The sequence below is a fragment of the Macaca thibetana genome, chromosome 14, assembly GCF_024542745.1.
Source record: "Macaca thibetana thibetana isolate TM-01 chromosome 14, ASM2454274v1, whole genome shotgun sequence".
Lineage (NCBI taxonomy): Eukaryota > Metazoa > Chordata > Mammalia > Primates > Cercopithecidae > Macaca > Macaca thibetana.
In genome coordinates this window covers 67,049,400-67,073,347 of record NC_065591.1, presented here as the reverse complement: position 1 = coordinate 67,073,347, position 23,948 = coordinate 67,049,400, and the positions used below count along the sequence as shown (strand labels likewise).

Genomic DNA, 23,948 nt, shown 5'->3' with positions numbered 1-23,948 from the left:
CACTGGGTCTAGGTTTCAGTTCTGACCCTATGATTTGAGGAGGAACCATTCTCAGGAATGAATGGGAAAGCGGCAGGATGGTGCCTCCCCTTCTCTGGGTCCACCACGGTGCCAGTGGCTGGGAGCCGGTATCCTCACATGGTGGATGGGGAGACAGTCTTGGAGAGGTAAAAGTGACCTCCAAAGGCCACACAGCTTAGAACAGGCCAAGCCAGAATCCCACCCAGAGTCTGACCCCAGCGCATATGTTATGTCTCCCGTAAGCTAGGAATGACACACAGAGGGGGAGGGCTCCTGGGTCCAATGTGGGGCTGGGAGTGGGACTGGCAGGTGCCGTCACAGCCACACGAAGGCATTCTGCCTCCCGGCTGTGTTGGGACAGGCCTTCAGCACAGGGAGGCCTCTTCCCCATGTGAGGAGTTTGCCTTTAACTTCTCCGAGCTTTGGACCTGCCTGAGGAGGGCCCATGCCCATGCCCAGGACTGGGGGCACCTGGGCTGAAAGCCAAAGTACAGCCCTGGGACCACAGGTGTCCTTTCCTTCCAGTCCTTGGGACCTCTGCTGTCTGTGAGCAGGAGTCAGTGGTGGCGTCAGAGCAGGCCTGTAACTCCCCTCTTTGTTCTGAGAGTCTGCCTGGTCATGGGTGTGTCCTGAGGGAAAAGGGGGAAGCTGAGCCCCAGCTCCAGCCTGCATCAAATTAACGCCATGCTTCCTGGGAGCCAAGGGACGTGTGTCTTCCAAACAGGAATCTTCTGGATAGAATTCTTGGGGTCTAGGAGATTCTGGCATGCAAATGTTGGAAGCTCCACTGGGCCCCCACAGCAGCCTCGAGGAGCGGCCCTCCTGCCCCTGCTACTGAATGTCTGGCAAGTGCTCCTCTTCTTGGGGCAGAGGTCAGCTCCCGCCTCTCCCCGGGCTCAAGGGAGTGAGACTCAGAGCCACTGTGCCCCCTGCCCCACACATGCTTAGTCACATTGGCATCTACATGGTCACACAGCCACATGTCCACACGCAGCCCAGTGCTACACAGTCACTGCATTCCATGTACTTCCACAATCACGCATAGTCACCCTGGAACCTACATGCCCACAACTCCACGATGACACCCCTCCCACACCCCAACTCCAGCACCACACATCTTCAAACCCTTGTCCTCAATCAGGGACAAGGCCAGCACCAGGTCACCCCCAACCCCAGGCACGAATCCAAATCCAAACCCTGGAGTTGCACACAGTCAATCCACTCTTACGCCCCTTCTTTCTTTCCCTCCCTCCCAGGGCTAGTCCAAGAGTAGAACAAAAGCCCAGCATCCCCTCCCCACTCGCTTCTCCCTTCCTCTCCCTCCCCCTCCCTCCTGGCGTCCAGCCCCTTTGTCCTCCCGCAGCTGAGCCCGAGCAAACAGCGAACGGGGGTCTGGCAGAGCAGCACGAACATTGGAGCTTGGGCTGCCAGGGGTGCGGGCAGCAGGCACAGACGGGAGTGATACCTGTGAGAGCAGCAGCTGCGGAGCACTTGGGAGAGGGTGTGGCCAGGTAAGCGCCAGGTGCATGGGGCAAGGCTTAGGCTGCAGGGCTGCCCCAGCTGCGTGGTGTCCACAAGTCTGAGATGGGGAGGATGCGGAGGAGGTGCTTGGGTAATGGCTTCAAGTGGATGTGGGTGTAAAAAAGAGTGATGGTGGCATGTTCGAGTCAGCTTCTACAGGCTGGGCCCTTCAGTCTGCATCATGACCCATGGCTTGAAGTGCCTAGACTCAGCCGAGAAGGGAGGATACTCATTGAGCCCTACCTGGGAATTTTTACCTTCCGTGTTCCAACTGGGTGTCCTTCGGCCCCCAGACTGGGGATCCCAGAGTGAATGCTGGATCTGATGTCACTGTGTGTCCAGAGCACCCAGTGCAGTAGACAGTAAAATGAAAAAGTACTGACACACTTCCTAGGAGGGAACTCTTTCTCCCCCAGGGAGCTGCTTGTGCTGTGGGACACCTTTGCAAGAAGTCCATCCTTATGCTAATGAGACCGGCCCTCTTGGGTTTCAACTCAGAGTGTAGTTGCTTTCTGGGCTAGTGGAGGACAGACTGGTTGCAGCGTGCTGTGATGACTGGTCTCACTTCCTTCCACCTCCTGGCTGCTCCTTGGGACACACCCCCACCCTGGCAAGTGTGGCATGCAAACCCTGCAGCCAGGTGGATTCAGGATCCAGTCTCTCCACTTGGGCAAAAGTAGTTAACTTTCTTGCCCACCAGGGAGTTCATTTCTCACGATGCTGACCAGGGGATCCATGGCCCGGAATGACCAGGGCATGAAAGCCAGACTAACGCTGGGCAGGATCTGACCTCCAGAAGCAGCAGAGCAGCTGGGAGCAGGAGGATGGAAGGAGAGGCAGGGCGCAGAGGGTGGACCTGAGCCCCCTAGAGTAAGCTGATGGAAAGGAGGGAACTCCCTGTCCCTGGAGGTGTGCAAGCAGAGGCTGTGTGTTCATAATGGCCAAATCATAACCAGCATGGCCCAGCCCCTCAGTCTGCAGAGCGCCTTCACAAACACCCCTCTGCTGAGCCTCGCCGCAAACCTCTGAAGGGCAGGTGTCCTGTGTGTGCTTGTTTCCCTTATGACAAACTAAAGGGGCAGGGGTGGGCTAAAGAAACTTCTCAGGTTGTGAGGATGAAATTAAATTATGTCTATAAAAGTAACTGGCACACACAGTGTCCTCCCTTCCTCTCGAGTAAAAACAATACAGGGAAACACCCATGTAGCTCGTACTGTGTACCAGCACTTTTCATAAAGCCCATGTAATAGTCATGAAGCCACAGCCCTGTGAGGTAGGGATCCCATTTCAGATGAGATAACTGAGGCCAGGACCGGCAGGTGAGAGGAGTGACTTGCCCCTGGCCACACCGTGAGCCAGTGGCAGGGACTGGGTTAGTTTGTCCCTAGAGTTCTTTCCACTTCCAGACGGTGCTACCTGGAGAACACCAAGAGAACTCACTAGAGAGAGGGCCAGCTTCCCTCAGCCTGGGCTCTAACCTTTCACCCTCTGAGAATTCGCCCATCCTTCTCAGCTGGAAGGTTCCCCTCAAGGACGCCCTCCCTGACTCCCCTCCACCTGGGTCCAGCGCCCCTTCTATGAACTCCCCTAACACCCGGTGCCTCCCCATGGCACCGCCGCCAGACTGTGACCTCCGGGCACACTGAAACTATGGTTGTCTTGCTCACTGCCTGGCACAGAAAAGGCTCCCAATAAATACTTGTCGAATCTGTTTGCGCGAATGCTGTGTGTATGATGCTGTCTATCAGGGGAGTGCTCAGGGTGTGGTCAGTGCTCAGCACCTACCGGAGATCGGCAGGAGACAGGCAGGATTGAGCAGAGGACAGTCGAGTTATTGTACCCTCTCTCCTGCACACGCACACACTGGGTCTCAATGGGGCGGCCTTAGTCCCTTGACCCAGGGCTTCAACTCCTGTCACGGGACCCTCCTTACACAGATACATTTCCAGGTTCCAGTAACTTCCCTGCTCCCCCGCTTCAGACCCCGGGGCGGCCAAGGCGCCTTGCTGTTAGTAGCCCGGGGAACAGCTCTCCTCCTGCCGCAGTCCCTAACGCCGACTCCGCTGTTGAAAATAGTTCCTTTATTAGACCCTCCTCCGATTATCCTATTTGAGAGCGTGCCATCTGTCTTCTGCAGATATCGATAGGAAAACGCTCAGCGAGTTTGAAGAACCGAAAGGGGCACTGAGTGTCTGAGTGGGTAGGCAGGGCAGAATGTCGTGCTGGTGAGGCGGGGCTGAGGCACTGTAGCCATAAGGAACCTGAACGGAGGGGACAGTCGCTTAACAAGTGGTCAAGGGAGGAAATAAACGGATGAGGGCGGTCGCCTCTCCCAGGCGCAGCCAGGTGACTTCCCCGATGCTGTTTGTGTTCTCTCCCCAGCAGGATGCGGCAAGGCCCTGGGCCGGAGGAGTCGGAGCCGGGCTGCGAGGCGCCGTGCGCGGGCCGGTGCCACGCGCAGCGCGTGCTGCAGACCCTGAACACGTACCGGCGGAGCGGTACCCTCACCGACGTGGTGCTGCGCGCCGGCGGCCGCGACTTTCCATGCCACCGCGCGGCGCTCAGCGCGGCCAGCGCCTACTTCCACAACTTGTTCGCGGCCGGGCGGCCCGAGCGCGGCCCGGCAGTGGTGCCGGTGGCTGCCGAGGCGCCAGGCACAAGCCCGGCCGGGGCGGCGGCGGCGCTGGCCGTGGTGCTCGACTACGTGTACGGAGCGGGCGTGCGGCTGCGCGAGGAGGACGAGGCGGCGGCAGTGCTAGCGCTGGCGGAGCGGCTGGGCGTGGCGGGCCTGCGTGAGGCCTGCGTGCGCTTCCTCGAGGGCAGCCTGCGCGCCGCCAACAGCCTAGCGCTGCGCCGCGTGGCCGTCGCCTTCTCGCTGGCTCCGCTGGCCGAGCGCTGCGGCCGCGTCCTGCGCCAGGCCTTCGCCGAGGTGGCGCGCCACGCCGACTTCCTGGAGCTGGCGCCCGACGAGGTGGCGGCGCTGCTGGCGGACCCTGCGCTGGGCGTGGCGCGCGAGGAGGCCGTGTTTGAGGCGGCCATGCGCTGGGTGCGCCACGACGCGCCGGCCCGCCGCGGGCAGCTGCGACGCCTGCTGGAGCACGTGCGCCTGCCGCTACTGTCGCCCGCCTACTTCCTGGAGAAGGTGGAGGCGGACGAGCTGCTGCAGGCCTGCGGCGAGTGCCGCCCGCTGCTGCTGGAGGCCCGCGCCTGCTTCATCCTGGGCCGCGAGGCCGGTGCGCTGAGGACCCGGCCGCGGAGGTACGGCCGCCGTCCCCTAGCCTCCCGCCCTCCGTTCTTCTCACCTTCTTCCACCGCCCATTCATTCCTTCATCATCCTTTAGTACTGCCTCTTGATGATATGCAGACAGACATTCGTTAAACATTTTAGAGGCTCGGTGCCCATAATTCTGCCCTTGAAGAGTTAACAAGCCAGTGAGGGAGATGCAGAGACCCCACCCCTGCGCACACTGTTTCTTTCGCCCATGCAACCGTAATTCCGAGTACTTACTACTCTACGCAAGTTCTGTGCAGGGTGCCTGGGTGTGGAAGTGATTTGAAAACAGTTTGCCCTCTGGGAGCTCGCAGTCTAATGAGGGATAGAAATAGGCAGGAGCATGGGGAAAGGGTGAAAGCGGACTGCCCCACCCCTGGAAAGCCAGACTGAGAGGCTCTGAGCCGAGTAGCCCTTAATCATGCCCCCAGAGACTACACTATCTCTAACACTAAGCACAGGGCCTGGGACAGAGATCCTCAAATATGTGCCAAAGGAATTAGAAAACCGGTGGCTAAAGGGTATGGTAATTCTGGTGGGGTCAGATGCTTGAGGCGTCAATGAGAGGAAAGAATGATTGGCTGAAAGGGCGAGTTATCCGGCTTAATGGAATTAGGGATAAGGGGATGTCATAGGAGGAGGGAGGCAGCAGAATCAGCGGTTGGAGGTGAGAAAAGAGTGTTGAAGATGAGTTAGCGACAGACAGACCTGGGCTTGAATTCCAGCTCGTCATGACGCTTAATGGCTGCATGACTTTGAGCACGCCATGGTATGTGAGCCTCAGTTTCCTCCGTGTGAAAGCGGTAATAATCCCTACTAATATAATTGCCATACGGATTAAACGAGGTTATTTTTCTAGGTGAGGGCAAGGGCTCTGTAAAGATTGTTTTGTTTTGTTTTGTTTTTTCTGTAGTTTAGAGGTCAGCAGAATGCGGTAAGAATGAGCGATTCTCTTCCCAATACCCACAGGGAAAGTTGGAAGTGGCAGAGTCTAGCGGGAGTGGGGCCGGGGGGTCGGGTGGGCGGGGGTGATGGCAAAAGCTCATGAAAGGGACGAGAGGGTAAGAGAGGGCCGAACTTGGGTGCGGCCCAACAGGCAGTGGGCTTATCCGCACGCCAGATTCATGGACCTAGCTGAAGTGATCGTAGTCATCGGCGGTTGCGACCGCAAAGGTCTCCTGAAGCTGCCCTTCGCCGATGCCTACCACCCAGAGAGCCAGCGGTGGACCCCACTGCCCAGCCTGCCCGGCTACACTCGCTCAGAATTCGCCGCCTGTGCTCTCCGCAATGACGTCTACGTCTCCGGTGAGGGCGGAGCCGCAACGGGAGCTCACACGGGATTGGCTAATAGCCTCCGCGTTCCGCCCCCTTTGCTTTTTCCTCCAATTGGGAGAGGGGGGTGGGATGTTTTCTGATAACCTACAGTTATTGGCTGAAGTGAGCAGAGCTAACTACGGGTGTGACCCCCCCCCCCAGTTATTCAGCAATGTTAACTTCAATTCATATGATTACTTTTTGTTCTGAGCAGGTTTCCTAGGGAATTCAATTCGTATTAGTATTAATAATCACTTCATCTAGCCTACTATGTGCCGAACATTATTATGCTAAGAAGCTTACATTCGTTATCATTAAATCCCCCTACAATGCTGTTTTACAGATAAGAAAGGATCAGAGAGGCTCAGAATTTCCCCCATTGTCTCAAAAATGGCAAAGCTAGGAGGAACACACATCTGTTTGATAGCAACAAACTGTGTCCTCCCTGAGGCTCAGGCCCTTGAAGACTCAGAGAAGCATAAAACAGTCTTTGCTCCCCTGGAGTGTCCTGGAGAGGAGAGAGAGACTTCACTTTTACCGCCAGGCAGAATGTGATCGGAATTCTCAGAGTCCCCAGATGATCTGGAATGCCACTCAGGGAATCTAGCCAGGGTTCATAGAAGAGATGATTTTTCAGTTGGACCTTGAAAGTTGGAGGGAACAGTATAGGCAAAGGCACAAGGGCAGGGACATGCAGAAAGGAACACTGGGGACTCAGGGCTCTGAAGTGCAGGTTGAGTAACACAGGTGAGGCAGGAGTCAGATCACGGAGGCTTTGAGTCTGGGGCTAGGTGGATTGACCTTAACGTTGTAAAGAACTATGGGTGCCTGCAAAGGGTAAGGAGCAGGAGAATAAGCCAGGGAGGCCTCACAGATCATCCAGGCCACAGATTACCACTGGACAATTTATCCAAGGCCATTGATGGTTCTGAGCAACATGTGGGGCCTCTGTTGGGTGCCACTAGGAATAAACAAAGATGGGGGCTACCAAACAGATGTGGCTCTGGTCACAGGCTCAGGCTGAAGGGTGCAGTTAGGGTTGTCCCCAAAGAGGCTCCCATTGAGAGGTGAATCCCCGGCCGAGATCCCCAGGGTGGCCAGACATGGGAAGGGAGAGCCCACATCCTGCGTCCCCAGTGCCTGGCCCCATAGGGCATACCATGTCCTCCAGCAGCACCAGTGCTGGGCCATGTAGTCTTCAGCAGGTCATTGTTGGTCTCTAAGCCTCATCTGAGTTTCTTATATGTAAACTGGGTGTAATATTCCCAACACCTCATGGAGGGATGAGATCAGAAATGAAATTGTGCGGGTGAAGGTGGGAGGGAGGGTTATTGGGTCACCCTCTACCCCTCCTGGCTCCTAGTGCAGCTGACTCTGCTTTTCCTGGGTCCCTAGTACATTCCAGATGCTTGCCTTGGGTACCCTTTGTACTCTTACCTTTCGTACAGCGGCCCCCTCTTTGCTTCCCTGAGCACAGAGCCTGGCACACCACCAGCACCACCATAAGGCGCCCAGTGAAAACCAGCCACTTCTTCCTGAATCTGTCAGGCTTCTCCCCTCAAGGGTCATAACTCAAGACATTCTCACCACTTATTCAAAGCACACTGTCTGGGTCACAGGCCCAGAGTCTTACACCAGCTCAAGAAGTCCTCTTGCTGCCTTCCCTTAACCTTTCCTTTGGATCTGGGGGCCCTAGTTTCTAGCTCTTTGCGGGTACTTGAGATAGCAAGAGAGCCTGTGGGCAACAGCTGCTTCTCTCTCCCTAGGAGGCCACATCAACAGTCATGATGTGTGGATGTTTAGCTCCCATCTGCACACCTGGATCAAGGTAGCCTCTCTGCACAAGGGCAGGTGGAGGCACAAGATGGCAGTTGTGCAGGGGCAGGTAGGCACAAGCTGCAGCGGCTGCCCTGGGACCCAAGGTACAGATCTATGGATGTCCTGGAGGGAGGTTATCTAAAACCCTCTTTGTAAGAAGGGGTCTGAGGCCCCCCAAAAAAGAGACTTGTCCAAGGTAACATAATAATGGCTGATGTTAATAATAATAGCAATTACTGTAATAGTAACAGCCTGATGGTCAAGGGTGTGGGCTCTGGGGCCATACAATCTAGGTTTGAATCTTGATTGTGCCACTCAAGACTAAAAGAATCTGTCGGCCGGGCACGGTGGCTCACACCTGTAATCCCAGCACTTTGGGAGGCTGAGGTGGGCGGATCACGGGTCAGGAGATCGAGACCATCCTGGCTAACACGGTGAAACCCTGTCTGTACTAAAACTACAAAAAATTAGCCGGGCGTGGTGGCAGGTGCCTGTAGTCCCAGCTACTCAGGAGGCTGAGGCAGGAGAATGGCGTGAACCCAGAAGGCAGAGCTTGCAGTGAGCCGAGATCATGCTACTGCACTCCAGCCTGGGAGACGAGACTCCGTATCAAAAAAAAAGAATCTCTCAACTGTCTTCGTAAGCTACATCCCGAATTCAGAAACAAAAATGCTTCTTAGAATCAATTAAGTGGGGTGGTAAAGTCTCAAAACTAGCTATATAGCTATTATTTTTTTTTTTTTTTTAATTTTTTCTGAGACGGAGTCTCTCTCTGTGGCCCAGGCTGGAATGCAGTGGTGCAATCTTGGCTCACTGCAAGCTCCGCCTCCCAGGTTCATGCCACTCTTCTGCCTCAGCCTTCAGAGTAGCTAGGACTACAGGCACCCGCCACCAGGCCGGCTAATTTTTCTTGTATTTTTGGTAGAGACGGGGTTTCACCGAGTTAGCCAGGATGGTCTCGATCTCCTGACCCGTGACCCGCCCACCTCAGCCTCCCAAAGTGCTGGGATTACAGGTGTGAGCCACCGCGCCCGGCCTAGCTATTATTATTAAGCATCAGCTTGGTGCCAGGTGTTTTACAGCTGTAACCCGCATTCAGTACCCATCCTAAAGACAGGTCGCATTATCCCCCCTAAATGAGAGGAAACCAGCTCAGGGAGGTACAGCAACTGGGTGGAGGCCGCCCAGGTGGTGGCAGCACTGGGCTCTGGGGTCACTTTGGTCTTGAAGCTGGGTTGGGGACAGGGAAAATTTGCAGCTCAAAGACTGTAAAACTGAAGCGGTGAGGCCGAGGGGCCTAAGGCCCTGACACCCGGCCCCCCGGCCCATGTCCTCACTTGCAGCTGTTCGCAGTGGGTGGTTTCGACGGCCTGAGGCGCTTGCACAGCGTGGAGCGCTATGACCCCTTCTCCAACACCTGGGCGGCCGCCGCGCCCCTCCCGGAGGCCGTGAGCTCAGCGGCGGTGGCATCCTGCGCGGGCCAGCTCTTCGTGATCGGGGGCGCCAGGCAGGGCGGTGTCAACACGGACAAGGTGGGCGTGGGCCTCGGGCGCAAGAGGGCGTTGAAGGCTGCGGCGACCACTGTGTGCCAGGCGGAGAGCTGGGCGTTTCCGTGCCCTTGTCTATTTCTTCACTTAATCCCATCAACAGCCCAGACCAGTCACCTCCATGTTTCAGGGAAGGAAATGAGCATAAAAATGACCCCAAGGTCACAGTGGGTCAGCAGCACACTGGGACTCAAATGTATGGGCTGGCACCACATAAGTTTCATACATTTTAAAAATTGAGGGCAAGATAGTTAAAATGCTTTTGTTACATTCCAAAAATATTTACTGAAAATTTAGAAAACAGAAAAATAGAAAAAAAAAACCATAATCCCACCATCCAGGCAGAGCTGCTATTTATATTTTGGTGCATTGCCTTACAGGCTTCCACTGAATTGATTTTTGTTTTTCTTATAGTTCTGTTTTCTCACTGTTAGAATTTTGCATTCTGCATTTTATTCTAATTTAGGTATAAGCACTTTCCACGTGATTAGCAACTTTACAGCCATCATTTCAATGCCTGTACTATTCCACTTGGTGGATGAACTAGAGTCTACTAATCTTTTATTGGACATTTAGGCTTTTTGCAAATAAAAATATTTATCATAGCAGTTCCTTCCCTCCCCTGATGGCCTCATAAGCCTGTGGTCCTGGGACTTGACTCTTTCCCAAATTTGGGTGCCCACCCTTCCTTATTCCCTGACCACATTCTTTCAGCAAACCCTCCTGGAGCTGAGTGATGGGCACTCATGGTAGGAGGCCCCATTTAACACCATCCATGCAGCACTGATTTGTTATAGGCTGCTGTGGTGGAAGGTGGGGGTCTCCAAGGAAACAGTTGAGGAAACAGAGAGTGAGGTGAGCAGGCAGCTAAGTACAGAAACTGTTAAGGGCATCAGAAACACCCATGGGCATGTGGACAGCTGTAGAAATAGGGCTGCAAGACACCTCAGCTGGAATTGTATGACCTGAGAGCACCAGGGAAAAAGTGAGTTGACAGTGTATGCAGCCAGGAACACATCCCTATGGGGGGTCTGCTATGAGAACCCTCTGTAACCCTAAAGCAGACGGTACCTCTTCTCGCTCGGTATGATGTGCTCTATGATTAATCTTACATGAGGCAACTGTGTTCTCCATCAAAGGAGAGACTGTTCCTGTGTGTGTGTTTTGGGGGGTGGGGAGGGGGAACACCAGGGAAGCCTTTAAGGATGGGGTGGCATTTGAGGAGGACCTTAAAAGATGGGGAGGCTTTTGACAAAGGAAGTCCAGAAGCAGAGGACAGAACATATAACTAGATGAAGAGCCCTTGAGGACAGGGACGGTGGATCTCCCCCTCCCTCCCAGATGCTTGCTCGGGCCAGGTGTCATCGTTTTGAATGAGTGCCCCCAGGGAGACAGGTGGCAGCATGTGGGCAGTGGGGCATTTGGGATGGGGCAGTGAGTCTTCATCACCGCTGCTCCTCTTGCCCCTCAGGTGCAGTGCTTTGACCCCAAGGAGGACCAGTGGAGCCTGCGGTCACCAGCACCCTTCTCACAGCGGTGTCTCGAGGCCATCTCCTTTGAGGACACCATCTATGTCATGGGGGGTCTCATGAGCAAAATCTTCACCTATGATCCAGGCACAGATGTGTGGGGGGAGGCAGCTGTCCTCCCCAGTCCTGTGGTAAGTGGAGGCTTCAAGGCAGGAGAGCGGAACCCACTTCTAAGGCTCTGGATCTTGGAGCTTGTGAATCTTGTGTGACTCCACGCTAGGTGGTTTTATTATACATCGCTCTCTAGCTTTGTCCTCACAGTGATAGTGAACCATGCATTTCACAGATGAGAAGACTGGCCTTAGAGAGGTTCAGCACCTGGCCCAGGCCAACTAGGCCCTGTTAAGGCAGAGTCTAGAACTCTGCAGTCCCAAGTGCTATAGCTTTGAGTGGGGATTTGGTCCAAATGACCCTGTGGTCTCTCCTGCCCTGAAGGCCACTGCTAGTAACCAATCATGGGGTAAGAGGTGGGGAAGGGAGTTGCTAAGTTCTGCTCTAGTGATATCACAGCAGGGAGGCCCAAGTCTTGGAAGCTCTGGCCCCTGCAGTTCCTTGCCTCCCCTACCTTCGTCTCCATCCCCTGAAACTCCAGAGATTACACAGGTATGGTTGGACTGGTGGTCTCTGCCAGTTCTGACCTTTGGTGACCTTAAGTGGTGAGAATTCAGGTTTCCCTGAGTCTGTGATTCTAAGATGGCGGCAGTCGAGATTATTGTTATTGGCGTGCTTACCATATTCCAGGCTCTATATAAAATGCTTTACATGCTTAACTTCCATTAACTGTTAAGGGAACCCTGTGAAGAAGGCACTCTGGTTCTTCTCCCTTTGCAGATGAGGAAACTGAGGTCCAGAGAGGTTAAGCGACTTGCCTAAGGCCATTCACTGAATAAGGATCAAGCTAGAGCTGGAACTCAGATCCATCCAGTTTCCTGCCTCTCTACAATCCAGATTGCCTGTTCACAGTCTGTGGGTCAAGGTCCTATTATCTGGCCTGGCCAGGCAGGGACAGAAGGAGCCCCAGGCTGAACCTGATAGTTAATTGTCTTTCTGTTTGTCCACTCAGGAAAGCTGTGGAGTCACTGTGTGTGACGGGAAGGTCCACATCCTTGGTGGGCGGGATGATCACGGAGAAAGCACCGATAAGGTCTTCACCTTTGACCCCAGCAGTGGGCAGGTGGAGGCCCAGCCATCCCTGCAGCGCTGCACCAGCTCCCACGGCTGTGTCACCATCATCCAGAGCTTGGGCAGGTGACTCAGATTTGGACAGCCTGAGCCAGGAGGCGGAGAGGCACGCGGAGCTCAGGCGCACACTCTGCTCCCTCGTGGCACCTCCACACAAACAGCCCTTCACTTAACGGTCTCTTTTCTTGTAGAAATAAAACCTTGTTGGGTCTGTGTTCCAGCTGCAGTCTGCCCTGACTGAGATGGAATGTCCAATATTTGCTCCCTGTGTTTACTCTTGATGAAGCACTTTTATATCTGTTTGGGCTATTATCACAAAACACCTTAGACTGGGTGATTTATAGACAACAGAAATTTATCTCTCATACTTCTCAAGGCTGGGAAGTGCAAGATCAAGTGGCCAGCAGATCTGGTGTTTGGTGAGGGCTCTCTGCTTCCTAAATAATATTTTCTTGCTGAGTCTCCACATGTGAGAGGGAGGCCAGGCAGCTCCTTCCGACCTCTTCTATAAGGCTCTAATCCCATTCATGAGGGTTCCACCCTCATTCCCTAAGCAATTTAATGCCTTCCCAAAGGCCCCACCTCTTACTATGATCGCTTTGGGTATTAGGTTTTGACACATACGTTACCTCATTTACTTTCAAAATAGTAGTGTGAGCATTTTAAAAAACTGTATTTCATGCATAAAAAACACACTATATATATAAACAGTTAAAGAATAATAAAATGTCTGTTTCCCACCACTTAGAAAGAGATGGTTACAAACAACTCTGTAGGCCTGTGTCTGTTCCTAAACACATCCTTTCCCACGCTCCTCCGAGACGAAGTTACCATCCTTAAATTTGAGATTATCAGCACTCACTGCTAGGAGCCGGAGACAAGCAGCCCCCCACCCCCCATTCATGGAAGAGGCTGAAACAAAACAAAAACAGTTATGGATCCCTGAACAACCACGGAGTGGAGGCTCACAGCAAACTGCAGGCCCAGGGTGGGGGCACCATAGCCATGGGCCCCTGAGAAGTCAGTCACCCTGGCTCTGCACCTGAACCTGTTAGGTGTCCAACGTCAATGGGGGCACAAGCCACTGATGTCATAAGCCTGGGGCTCTAGGGGCAGCAACAAACTGCTGGGTAGGGAGGGGTGAGCTCAGAGAGGGAGAGAAAGGGAACAAAAGATGCAATAGGCAGATTCTGTGAGGCTCTGTGCGTATCGCTGTGAGGCCTGGAGGAGCTGGCCAGGCCCCAGCTGCGGGCTCCCCCTCATTTGTACTCAGATTGCCTTTGGAAGAAGAGCGATCATCTGCTTCTTGCATCTCCCTCCAGCACAGAGCCAGCACCACATCCTATCCCATCTTCCAAAGCCCCAGGGCCCTGTCTACAGGGTCTCTCCAGCTGGGGCCGGCCCATCACAGCAGGCATAAAGGCCCGGGTCCCAGCTGAGCTCTGACCCACTGATTATCCCAGATTAGGGAGCCTGTGACCATCTGGACACAGCTGATAATGGCAGCAGAGGGAGGGGAGTGGGGACACTGAGTCTGCCTGTGCCCACCCCAAGGGGAATGCTCAGGACAAAGCAAAGAAGGCACCGTATCACTGGCCCACCCAGGGAAAAAATAGGGGCAGATCCAGGGCACACTCCTCCCAAACATATGGGCATCATAGCTGACTGAACCCTTTCCACATGCCAGGCAGGGCGCCCCATTTCCCCCAAGCTGACTATACCTCCAGTGCGCTTTCGTGCACATACCTTCTCCTGCTTTGTCTGCCCAGGCCCACCTTATAACCTCAACCCCAGAGTTGCCCTCCTCTATCACCAGGCACATGGCAGGTCTTTTATGTGACCTGTGTAGTCTCCCCTGACACACCCATAGGATGGCCCTTGAGGCAGGAAAGGTGTCAGTTTCACCTGTGTCCTCCAGTGCCTGGAACAAGGCTTCCCACTGACTACACCAAATCGTGTAATAGTGTAAGGCAGGCACTATTGCCGCCCACCTGCCCCCTCACAAATAAGGAAACAGAGACTCAGCCTTGTGAGGTGAAGTGACTAAAGTCATTGGGCTGGAGAGTGGCAGCAGAGCCAGGATTCAGACCTGGGCCCAGCTATCTCTGAAGCCAGCTCTCTCCATGCTGCCTCCCCCAGCATGGAGACTAGTCATTTTATGACTATTCTTAATGCTCTTCCAAAGAACAAGATTTAAAAAATAAAATAAAACAATATAAACCCAGCACTTTGGGAGGCCGAGGTGGGTGCATCACCTGAGATTAGGAGTTCAAGACTAGCCTGGCTAACAAGGCAAAACCTCATCTCTACTAAAAATACAGAAATTAGCTGGGCATGGTGGTGCATGCCTGTAGTCCCAGCTACTGGGGAGACTGAGGCAGAGGAATTGCTTGAACCTAGGAGGTGGAGGTTGCAGTGAGCCTAGGTTGTGTCACTGTACTCCAGCCTGGGCAAAGAGTGAGACTCGATCTCAAAAATAAAAAATAAAAATAAAAACAAAAGGAAACATTCATTACCATATGGATATATTAGATTTTCATTTTTTGTTTGTTTTGAGAAAGAGTCTCACTCTGTTGCCCAGGCTGGAGTGCAGTGGCGCAATCTCAGCTCACCATAACCTCCACCTCCTGGGTTCAAGCGATTCTTCCGCCTCGGCCTCCCTAGTAGCTGGGATTACAGGTGCACACCACCATGCCTAGCTAATTTTTGTATTTTTAGTAGAGACGGGGGTTTCACCATGTTGGTCAGGCTAGTCTCGAACTCCTGACCTCAGGTGATCCACCCGCCTTGGCCTCCCACCCAAAGTGCTGGAATTACAGGCATAAGCCACCACACCGAGTCAGAGTAACCACCAAACAGTGGTTACTTATCACACAATACTGTGTGATAAAAACCTGAACCAAACAGTGAATCAGGATGACTATTCTTCCTGGTATGTTGAGGGTAAACCAGTGAGCAAAAGATCCACCTCCTTTGGCACCCACCCCCTCTGGCAGGAAAGTGGCCCTATTGCTGTGCTATGCTTCCCCGGAAGCTCCCTCTAAAAAGCAAAAAAGTCCTTAATTAAAGACCAGCTCTACCTTCTCTCCAGGCAATTGAGGGCTCAAAGCGCCGAGCTCTCCTGCTCACCACACTAAGGGCTGTTGAGAATTGGCTGGCTGCAGTTGTAGTCAATGGCCTGCCAGTGAGGGCAGGATGCATACATCACAGTGGACTCCCTGCTCTGTGGACAGAGACCCAGTTGTACCTGGGCAGGCTGAGTGGTTAGCACAAGCACTGGACTAGGCAGCAGAGGCATGGCTTCATTTGAATTTCAAAGCTACTGGGCCTCCATCTACTTCTTTGTGAAAATGAGGGTTTGGGATCACATAAGTCATTCCAATCCACAGACTCATGTTACTTGTTCTCAAATTGGAAGTTAGGATCTTGACATTCTAAATTTTTTTTTTTAAATTTGAGACCAATTTATTCTCAAATTTTGCAGACACAAATATTATCCTTGAAGTACATTAAACAAATCTTTTAATTCACTTCATCCTGTATTTTTTTTATTTAAAAAAATTTTTTAACCTTTTTTTCCCCTACCACCACTGCTGCCACTCATCGTGTATTTTAAAATAACTTTTTTCCATATTGATTTTTCTCCATTGGGGATAAAAACCGAAATAAAAGATAACCCAAATACGGTTAAAAAATGTTTAGGATCTTGGGTTCCAGGCAGTTCAAAAACTCTGTCAAAAGGTTATATTTACCACCAGATTGCCACAATGGCATAACAAAGTAAGAATTAGGACACTGAAATGGGTGGGGTGGTCCTGCCAGCTGGATCACATGGCCACCTACCCAGAGAGTCTGGGGCCAGGGGCAGCAGGTGGCCCAATGGCAGCCTGCCCATCCCTGGAATGAAAGCAAGAAAGCAGAGCCAAAGCTTCAGCTGTGTGGCCTTAGGGGTGGGGCAGACTTGTGGAAAACCAGGCTGCAAACACCCTGGTTGCTGGTGGTCCTGGAGGGGTGGAGCCCGTATCTCCACCTCTTATATCTGACCAGTTGCATGGCACAGTGGGGAGGTAGGCCCACTTCCTTCCTGGCCTCTAGATCTTGATCTGGGCCAAGGCTGGGCAGCAGGGTCATTTTGGCCAATGCTCATACAGTAAGCTGATCTCCATAGGTTAACAGTCACCTTCCTTCCCAAGACCCCAGCATCCCCTTACAGGTGTACTTTCAGGTGGCAATATCCTGCAGCTGGGGCACACCATCAGCAGTTGAGTCCCCTGGGACAAGCAGCACCTCAGAAAGCAAGGGCCTGGGGCTGTGGCTCTGGGAAGGGGCCAGGAGACCAGCCAATGTTTCTCACCTCCCAGGCTCAAGTGATCCTCCCACCTCAGCCTCCCAGTAGCTGAGACTACAGGCATGTGCCACCAAGTCTGACTAGTCTTTAAATTTGTGTGTGTGTGTATGTGATGGAGTCTCGCTCTGTCGCCAAGGCTGGAGTGCAGTGGCGCGATCTCGGCCCACCGTAACCTCTGCCTCCCGGGTTCACGCCATTCTCCTGCCTCAGTCCCCCAACTAGCTGGGACTACAGGTGCCCGCCACCATGCCCAGCTAATTTTTTTTGTATTTTTAGTAGAGACAGGGTTTCACCTTGTTAGCCAGGATGGTCTCAATCTCCTGACCTCGTGATCTGCCTGGCTCAGCCTCCCAAAGTACAGGGATTACAGGCGTGAGCAACCATGCCCGGCCTAAATTTTTTTAGAGATGGAGTCTGGCTATGTTGCCCAGGTTGATCTTGAACCCCTGAGCTCAAAGGATTCTCCCGTTTTGGCCCCCCAAAGTGCTGGGATAACAGATGTGAGCCACCATACCCTGCCAATATTTCTTAAAGCCTAAGAAAAATCAACAACTCCCCCTAAGATGTACTGCATGGGTTAAACTTGTAAAATGAAGTTAGTAATGAAATGTGTCCACTATAAGGGATGTCAGGAGATTAAATGTTTACAGAAAGCTCAGGGCATATAACAATTATCTTCTCACCATGGTCATGCTTACGCTATAAATGTAGCTTTGGTTAATAACAGAGAGTCATACCAATCTGGGTATTATAAGGACAAAAAAAAAAAGAGAGAATGGTTTGGTAGATAAAACATTATCAAACTCTAATGTCCCTGAGGAGAACAGTAAGAAAAACAATCTCTGAGGTTGAAACTATTAACTCTCTACGATACTTCAATGTTTTCCTGTCTCATGTTGGCAGGCCCTACTTTGAAATACAACAGCTGCATTTATACACAGCAACATCAGATATCAGAAATAATCACTAGATGGATGCCTGTAATCCCAGCACTTTGGGAGCCCGAGGTGGGCGGATCACCAGAGGTTGGGAGTTCGAAACCAGCCTGGCCAACATGGTGAAACCCCGTCTCTACTAAAAATACAAAAATTAGCCAGGTGTGCTAGTGCATACCTGTAATCCCAGCTACTCGGGAGGCTGAGGCATGAGAATCACTTGAACCCAGAAGGCGAAGGTTGCAGTGAGCCGAGATCATGCCACTGCACTCCAGCCTAGGTGACAGAATGAGACTTCACCTCAAACAAACAAAAAAAATTAGAAATAATCAAGATGGAAAATGGAACAAGGCACACAGTAAAAGGCCAAATTCACCATTGTAAAATGGGGATGATTATCTGCCCAGCTATGCCCACCTTTCAGTAGAAGCAGAAAGCATGGCACCTGTGGTCAGGGTACATATAGTTGGGATGGGGAGAATCCAATATCATGAATTTAGCTATTAAAATCCAAGAGGATATGCTTAAGTAGTGGTAATAGTAACAGCTAGCACTAATTGGGCACTTGCTGTGATAGGTCAGGCATTGTGTTAAGCACTCTACATGCAGATGACCAAAGGGAGGCACAGGGAGGTAACTGATGTGCTGGGGCCCATACTGCTAAGTTGTATACCTGGTGCTGAATCCAAACTGTCCAGCTTGAAGAGCTGGGCTCTTTTTTATTTTTCTCTTAGCCATGTTTTCCTTTGTTGTCCAAATTTTCCACAATGAGTGTTGATGTCTTTTTTTTTTTTGACAAAGTATCGCTATGTCACCCAGGCTGGAGTACAGTGGCACGATCTCGACTCACTGCAACCTCTGCCTCCTGGGTTCAAGCAATTCTCATGCCTCAGCCTCCCGAGTAGCTGGGATTACAGGCATATGCCACCACACCACTCCCGGCTAAATTTTTTTTTTTTCTTTTAGTAAATTTTACTTTTAATACAGAGTGAAAGAAAATAAAAACTTAATAGGCTAAAACAAGTCAAACACCCATTCTACACAGATAAAAACCTTCACAAAGGTCAACGGAAGTAATCCAGAGCTGAAACTGAATTGTGCAGATTTTCAATGGTCATCAAAGTCATGTAACACAAACAAAAGTCAATTATATGTACACACTCAACAAGCCCTCTAAGAAATGTGCCCCAAGAAGCATTAACCTTTGTTTTGTGCCATCCTGAAGACTTGCACATTTTATTTTTCAGATAGCTTAACATTTTTAATAGAGTGTGCTCTCTACCATGCGGTAATGCTTTGGTACTATTCATACGGGGTCTCGCCTGTCCTAAAGACCTGCCATTTCCCAAAGAGGAGCTTTTGATTCTGCTTTAGAAGTTTTACATAAATTAAAATCTTTATCAAATATTAATATGAAGGGAGGCACAGGATGCAACATATATAGTCAAGTTACCTCTGTATATTTAGAAATTACTTTCTCCTCCAAGGTATTTGCAACAGAAAGCTCAATCTGTCCTGCTTAATAATCAGTAGTACAGGTTTGAATCATCAGAAGCTTGGCAAGACCTTAATATTTCAGAATTATCAACAACTACCTCTAGGGGCAAGTCCATGTTACTGAGTTATGACAAATTTATTATCGTGAGGGAAAACAAGAGTAGCCAGCCATCTTAAAAAATGCCCCAACCACTGCTTCTCAATACAGAAAGACTAAAAACTACATACAGTTTATCATACAACAAATCCCATCTCTGTCCCCTGAAATTCCCCTAGTTTCATTCATTAGAAGGGGATTAAAAGAAAAAAAAAAAAAGACTTAAAGAGCACTTTACAGCAGCATTCAGCTTTCCTATGAAATACTCAGCATCTTAAATATTACGTACAACTCTTTTTTTAGTAAGCTAGACACTGGCTTCAGAGTTTGTGGGACTGGGGGAAATCAACCCATTCAAAACTACTCTAGAAATTGTCTTTTGGCAGAATAGCAGATATCCAAGTTAAAACTAGGAGGGTCATTTGAGACCAGCCTGGCCAACGTGGTGAAACCCCATCTCTACAAAAACTAAAAAATTAGCTGGGTCTGGTGGTGGGCACCTATAAACCCAGTTACTTGGGAGGCTGAGGCAGGAGAATCACTTGAACCCGGGAGGCGGAAGTTGCAGTGAGCTAAGATCACGCCACTGCACTCCAGCCTAGGCAACAAGAGCAAGACTCCATCTCAAAAAAAAAAAAAAAAAAAAACAAAAACAAAACAGAGGGTCAGTTTGTTGCTTTGTGGTCTTTTCAAAATTTAGATTTTTTTTTTTTTTTTGTTCCCCTTCTACATAAAAACCTGTCACCACTCCTGAGTGGAGATGGCTTCTCGGCAGCTGCTTTCTTATTGCTGCAGCAAGGCTTGAAGAGATGTGTGTCAATGAGGACTTTCCCAAAACGGCCTTTATAGATGATCCCACAACATATCTTCTGTCTTTTCCAGTATGTGAGATCTAAAAAGGAAAAAACTGGTGTTCTATTAGAACCAGAAGCCATCTCTGTATCTGAGCCGTCATCTGACTGGTTACTGTAACAAGGAGATTCAGCTGGGGAGGCACTTGAGGTGGTACTGTGAGCATCAGAATTATGACGTTTAAATTCCTTCTGCAGTTTACTGATCTGGTTGCTTTTTATCCTGTTCCCAGATAGAGTTTTCACTTTCTTTGGTTTCAATGTAGTCTTTAGACTGGGTCCAGCCCTTACATCTACCACATGATTCCAGTTTTTTGATCCTGCTGGCAACTTCTTCCATCTTGTCACAAGCAGGACACAGGCATTGCAGATGTCTCCTGAACGAGTCTCATGCAATCCAGAACAGCTCTGGAAGTCCTTTTCATAGTGTTTACTGTCAGTGAATTGAGAACTGGAGGACTTAGCTCTGCAAATACAGCAGCCCTCTATACTTCGGTACATCTTTGGCTTGTGAAAACTAAACATCTTTTCCTCTGGGCAATAGTCTTCCAAAAGCAGCCGTTCCACACTCAATAACGTCCCCGAGGTGCGGAGTGCACGCCAGGACAGTCCCCCTCAAGCACTCCCTCCTCCTCAACTGCCTTGTCTAGAAAGATTGTCTCCTGCAGTTCTGCAGTTGCTACCCCTGGCCAAGAAGGTGTAGATTCCGCTTTCCTTTTTTTTGTTTTTTTTTGAGACGGAGTCTCGCTCTGTCGCCCAGGCTGGAGTGCAGTGGCACAGTATCGGCTCACCACAAGCTCCGCCTCCCGGGTTCAAGAGATTCTCCTGCCTCAGGAGTAGCTGGGATTACAGGCGCCCACCACCACACCCGGCTAATTTTTGTATTTTTAGTAGAGATGGGGTTTCACCATCTTGGCCAGGCTGGTCTTGAACTCCTGACCTCGTGATCCACCTGCCTCGGCCTCCCAATGTGCTTGGATTACAGGCGTGAGCCACCGTGCCCAGCTAAATTTTGTATTTTTAGTAGAGATGGGGTTTCACCATGTTGGCCAGGCTGTTTTCGAACTTCTGGCCTCTACTGATCCACCAGCCTAGGCCTCTCAAAGTGCTGGTGTGAGCCACCACACTCCGCCATAGCTGGGCTCTTAGCTGTTATAACGTCTCCAAACAGAGGTAATATACTAGATGATAAACACTAGAGAAGAAACACAGAAACACGTATTAATAGTTACATCTCCTTTAATTCCCACAACAGCCCTATGAGATAACTGAGGATCAGAAAGGTCCAAGGTCACCCACTCAATGAATCAGTGCTGGTGCCAGAATTTGATCCCAGGTCTCTGATTGCAATGCTCAGCTTCTCCCCACATCTCAAGTCTCCTTAGTAAAAGCACTGCAGAGGAAGGTGTTCCCACTCGCCTCACCACCACAGCAGCACTGAGATACTCATAACCTTTGCTTCATTTCCCAGGTAACAGTGTGGAGCATGGCTGACTGGAGGTGGTGAGCTGGGTGGGGTCTGTGGCTGAAATTTCTTGGACCTCCCCTTGGGGGTGAGGTCACAGATGCAGGTAGCAGGCTCCAGAGTATCACATTACGCTGTGGGCTTCAGCAGCCTTGCCAGCCCAGATTCTGTCTGGGAGTGGACCCCCAAAAAACCCTTTATCCACTGTCCTCTCACATACATTGTGCTTCTCCTGGTTCTCTTCGCTAACGGTGGTGGTTCCATCCCTGACTCTGGCTCACCCTTTGGGTCTATCCCCAAGAGCTCATATTACTAGCAGGTGTTCTCTTTGACTGATGGGCAAGCTCATCAGTTAAGCAGCTCCCAGCTCCCAGTCTGTCACCAGCTGCCAGGAAACCTCAAGACTAGAGCCTAACTCCTCAGAGCCTGACAGTAACCTTTTTTTTTTTTTTTTTTGAGACGGCCATCTCAGCTCACTGCAAGCTCCATCTCCTGGCTTCACGCCATTCTCCTGCTTCAGCCTCTGGAGTAGCTGGGACTACAGGCGCCCACCACCACACCCGGCTAATTTTTTATATTTTTAGTAGAGAAAGGGTTTCACCCTGTCAGCCAGGATGGTCTCGATTTCCTGACCTCGTGATCCGCCCACCTCGGCCTCCTGAAGTGCTGGGATTACAGACGTGAGCCACCGCGCCTAGCCAACAGTAACCTTTGATGAGAAGTCAATGAAAGGCGTCAGCCCTTGTCTCCATGTTGCCAATAGCCATATTTCTACCAGTGGGTTTCAAGGACAATTTCACAATGCCACAAAGCATCAACACCTTACCTAGTTGGGGGAGAAGTGCATGGAGTAAGGCACTGGGCTGGGCCTCATTTCCACTGTAGAAGCCAAAGCTATCTTTTTCAACAGCTGGGTCAGACACCAGGCTTGGCCAATCAGATGCTCTCACCCACAACTTTAAACCTCACAGTGACACAAAGAAAAAGGGACAGGTGAAAAATCATTCACTGGGAGAGTCTGGTGATGACATCCTAGACCAGACTGCTTTTCAGTCATAACCTTGGCTGTGTTCCCTGATGTCAGCCTCCCTAGATCTCATTTCAGAGCTGAGTTTTCCAGGCTTCTCACAGATTCTGAGTTACCTGAGATCCTTCCAATAAAGTTCTGTGCTGCTTGTTAGCCAGTTTCTCCTTTTGCTTGCAGATACAATACCTAACGTGCTGTGGACAGCATCCAGCTCAGAGGGTTCTTGCCTCCAATGTGGCAGTCTTCTCTAAAATCCTGTTGTGATGAGGTTACCCTGAGGGGGCAGGCCTCTTTCTAAAATGGCTTCTGAACAAATTGTGCATTAAGCTGCCAGTATTGTCATACTTAAGGTAATAGCATCTGGGAAAAGATAAAAATACACACACACTCAGTTGTGTATACATGGAGTGTCTCTCTTTAAGAATATACAAGAAAGGCCGGGCGCGGTGGCTCACGCCTGTTAATTCCAGCACTTTACAGCACTTTGGAAGGCCGATGGGCAGATCACAAGGTCAGGAGATTGAGACCATCCTGGCTAATATGGTGAAACCCCATCTCTACTAAAAATACAAAAAATTAGCCAGGCCTGGTGGCGGGCACCTGCAGTCCCAGCTACTCAGGAGGCTGAGGCAGAATGGTGTGAAGCCGGGAGGCGGAGCCTACGGTGAGCTGAGATCACACCACTACACTCCTGCCTGGGTGACAGAGGGAGACTCCGTCTCAAAAAAATATATACAAGAAACAGTGGAGAGCGCCTCTGCAGAGGGTGAGCTCAGCAGTGGGAGAGGGGTTCTTTTCTGTACTCTAGAATTTTTACCATGTTTATGAATAGACTAACTTGTTTTAAAATATTATTTGGAACACATGTAATTTTCACAAGTTAAAATAAAAACAGGATGGGCATGGTGGCTCATGCCTGTAATCCCAGCACTCTGGGAGGCTGAGGCGGGCGGATCACTTGAGGCCAGGAGTTCAAGACCAGCCTGGCTAACATGGTGATACCCCATCTCTACAAAAAATTACAAAAACTAACTGGGTATGGTGGCGTGTGCCTCATACAGCCTCTTGAGGCTGAGGCACAAGAATCACTTGCCTGGGAGGCAGAGGTTGCAGTGAGCTGAGATCACGCCACTGCACTCCAGCCTGGGCAATAGCGTGAGACTCTGTCTCAGGAAAAATAAAATAAAAATAAAAACACATAGACTAGTGTCATCTTTATTTCACTGGTAATCAGATTTTATATCTGAAGCCCTGACAGAAAGAAAATGACTCTCAAGCTTTCCTGTGACCCCTGGCCCTCAGCCTTGGCTCCTTTGGTCTGAGCCTCCTACTCTCCTGCAGAGAACATCCAATTACTTTGGGATCACTGATGGGGTGGAGGATGGGAGAGCTGGCAGTGTGATGGGTGGTGGCAGGAGTCCCTGAGGGCAGTATGTACCCCCATCTGCATGTTCAATGCCTCTTCTTGCCCTCTTCTTCCAAACCCTATTTTCAACTGGAAAGGAACAGAGGGAAGTAGTGATAG

The 23,948-nt window shown here is 51.0% G+C and overlaps 2 protein-coding genes across 2 annotated transcripts; one reads left to right on the top strand and one right to left on the bottom strand.

Annotated features, from left to right (window-relative positions):
* The first annotated feature begins 825 nt into the window (after window positions 1-825).
* On the top strand, window positions 826-12,455 carry KLHL35 (kelch like family member 35). The gene is made up of 7 exons (XM_050756190.1): window positions 826-1,532; window positions 3,928-4,800; window positions 5,934-6,118; window positions 7,894-8,012; window positions 9,289-9,477; window positions 10,964-11,152; window positions 12,085-12,455. Exons 2-7 carry the CDS (start codon window positions 3,929-3,931, stop codon window positions 12,271-12,273), a joined length of 1,743 nt encoding a protein of 580 aa, XP_050612147.1. The 5' UTR covers window positions 826-1,532; window position 3,928; the 3' UTR covers window positions 12,274-12,455.
* A 3,969-nt stretch (window positions 12,456-16,424) lies between these two features.
* LOC126936500 (SIN3-HDAC complex-associated factor-like) lies at window positions 16,425-20,759 on the bottom strand. The gene is made up of 2 exons (XM_050759260.1): window positions 19,826-20,759; window positions 16,425-16,474 (listed from the first exon to the last, which is right to left on the bottom strand). The coding sequence occupies exons 1-2, from the start codon at window positions 20,454-20,456 to the stop codon at window positions 16,425-16,427; spliced, it is 681 nt and encodes a 226-aa protein (XP_050615217.1). The 5' UTR covers window positions 20,457-20,759.
* Window positions 20,760-23,948: the final 3,189 nt, after the last annotated feature.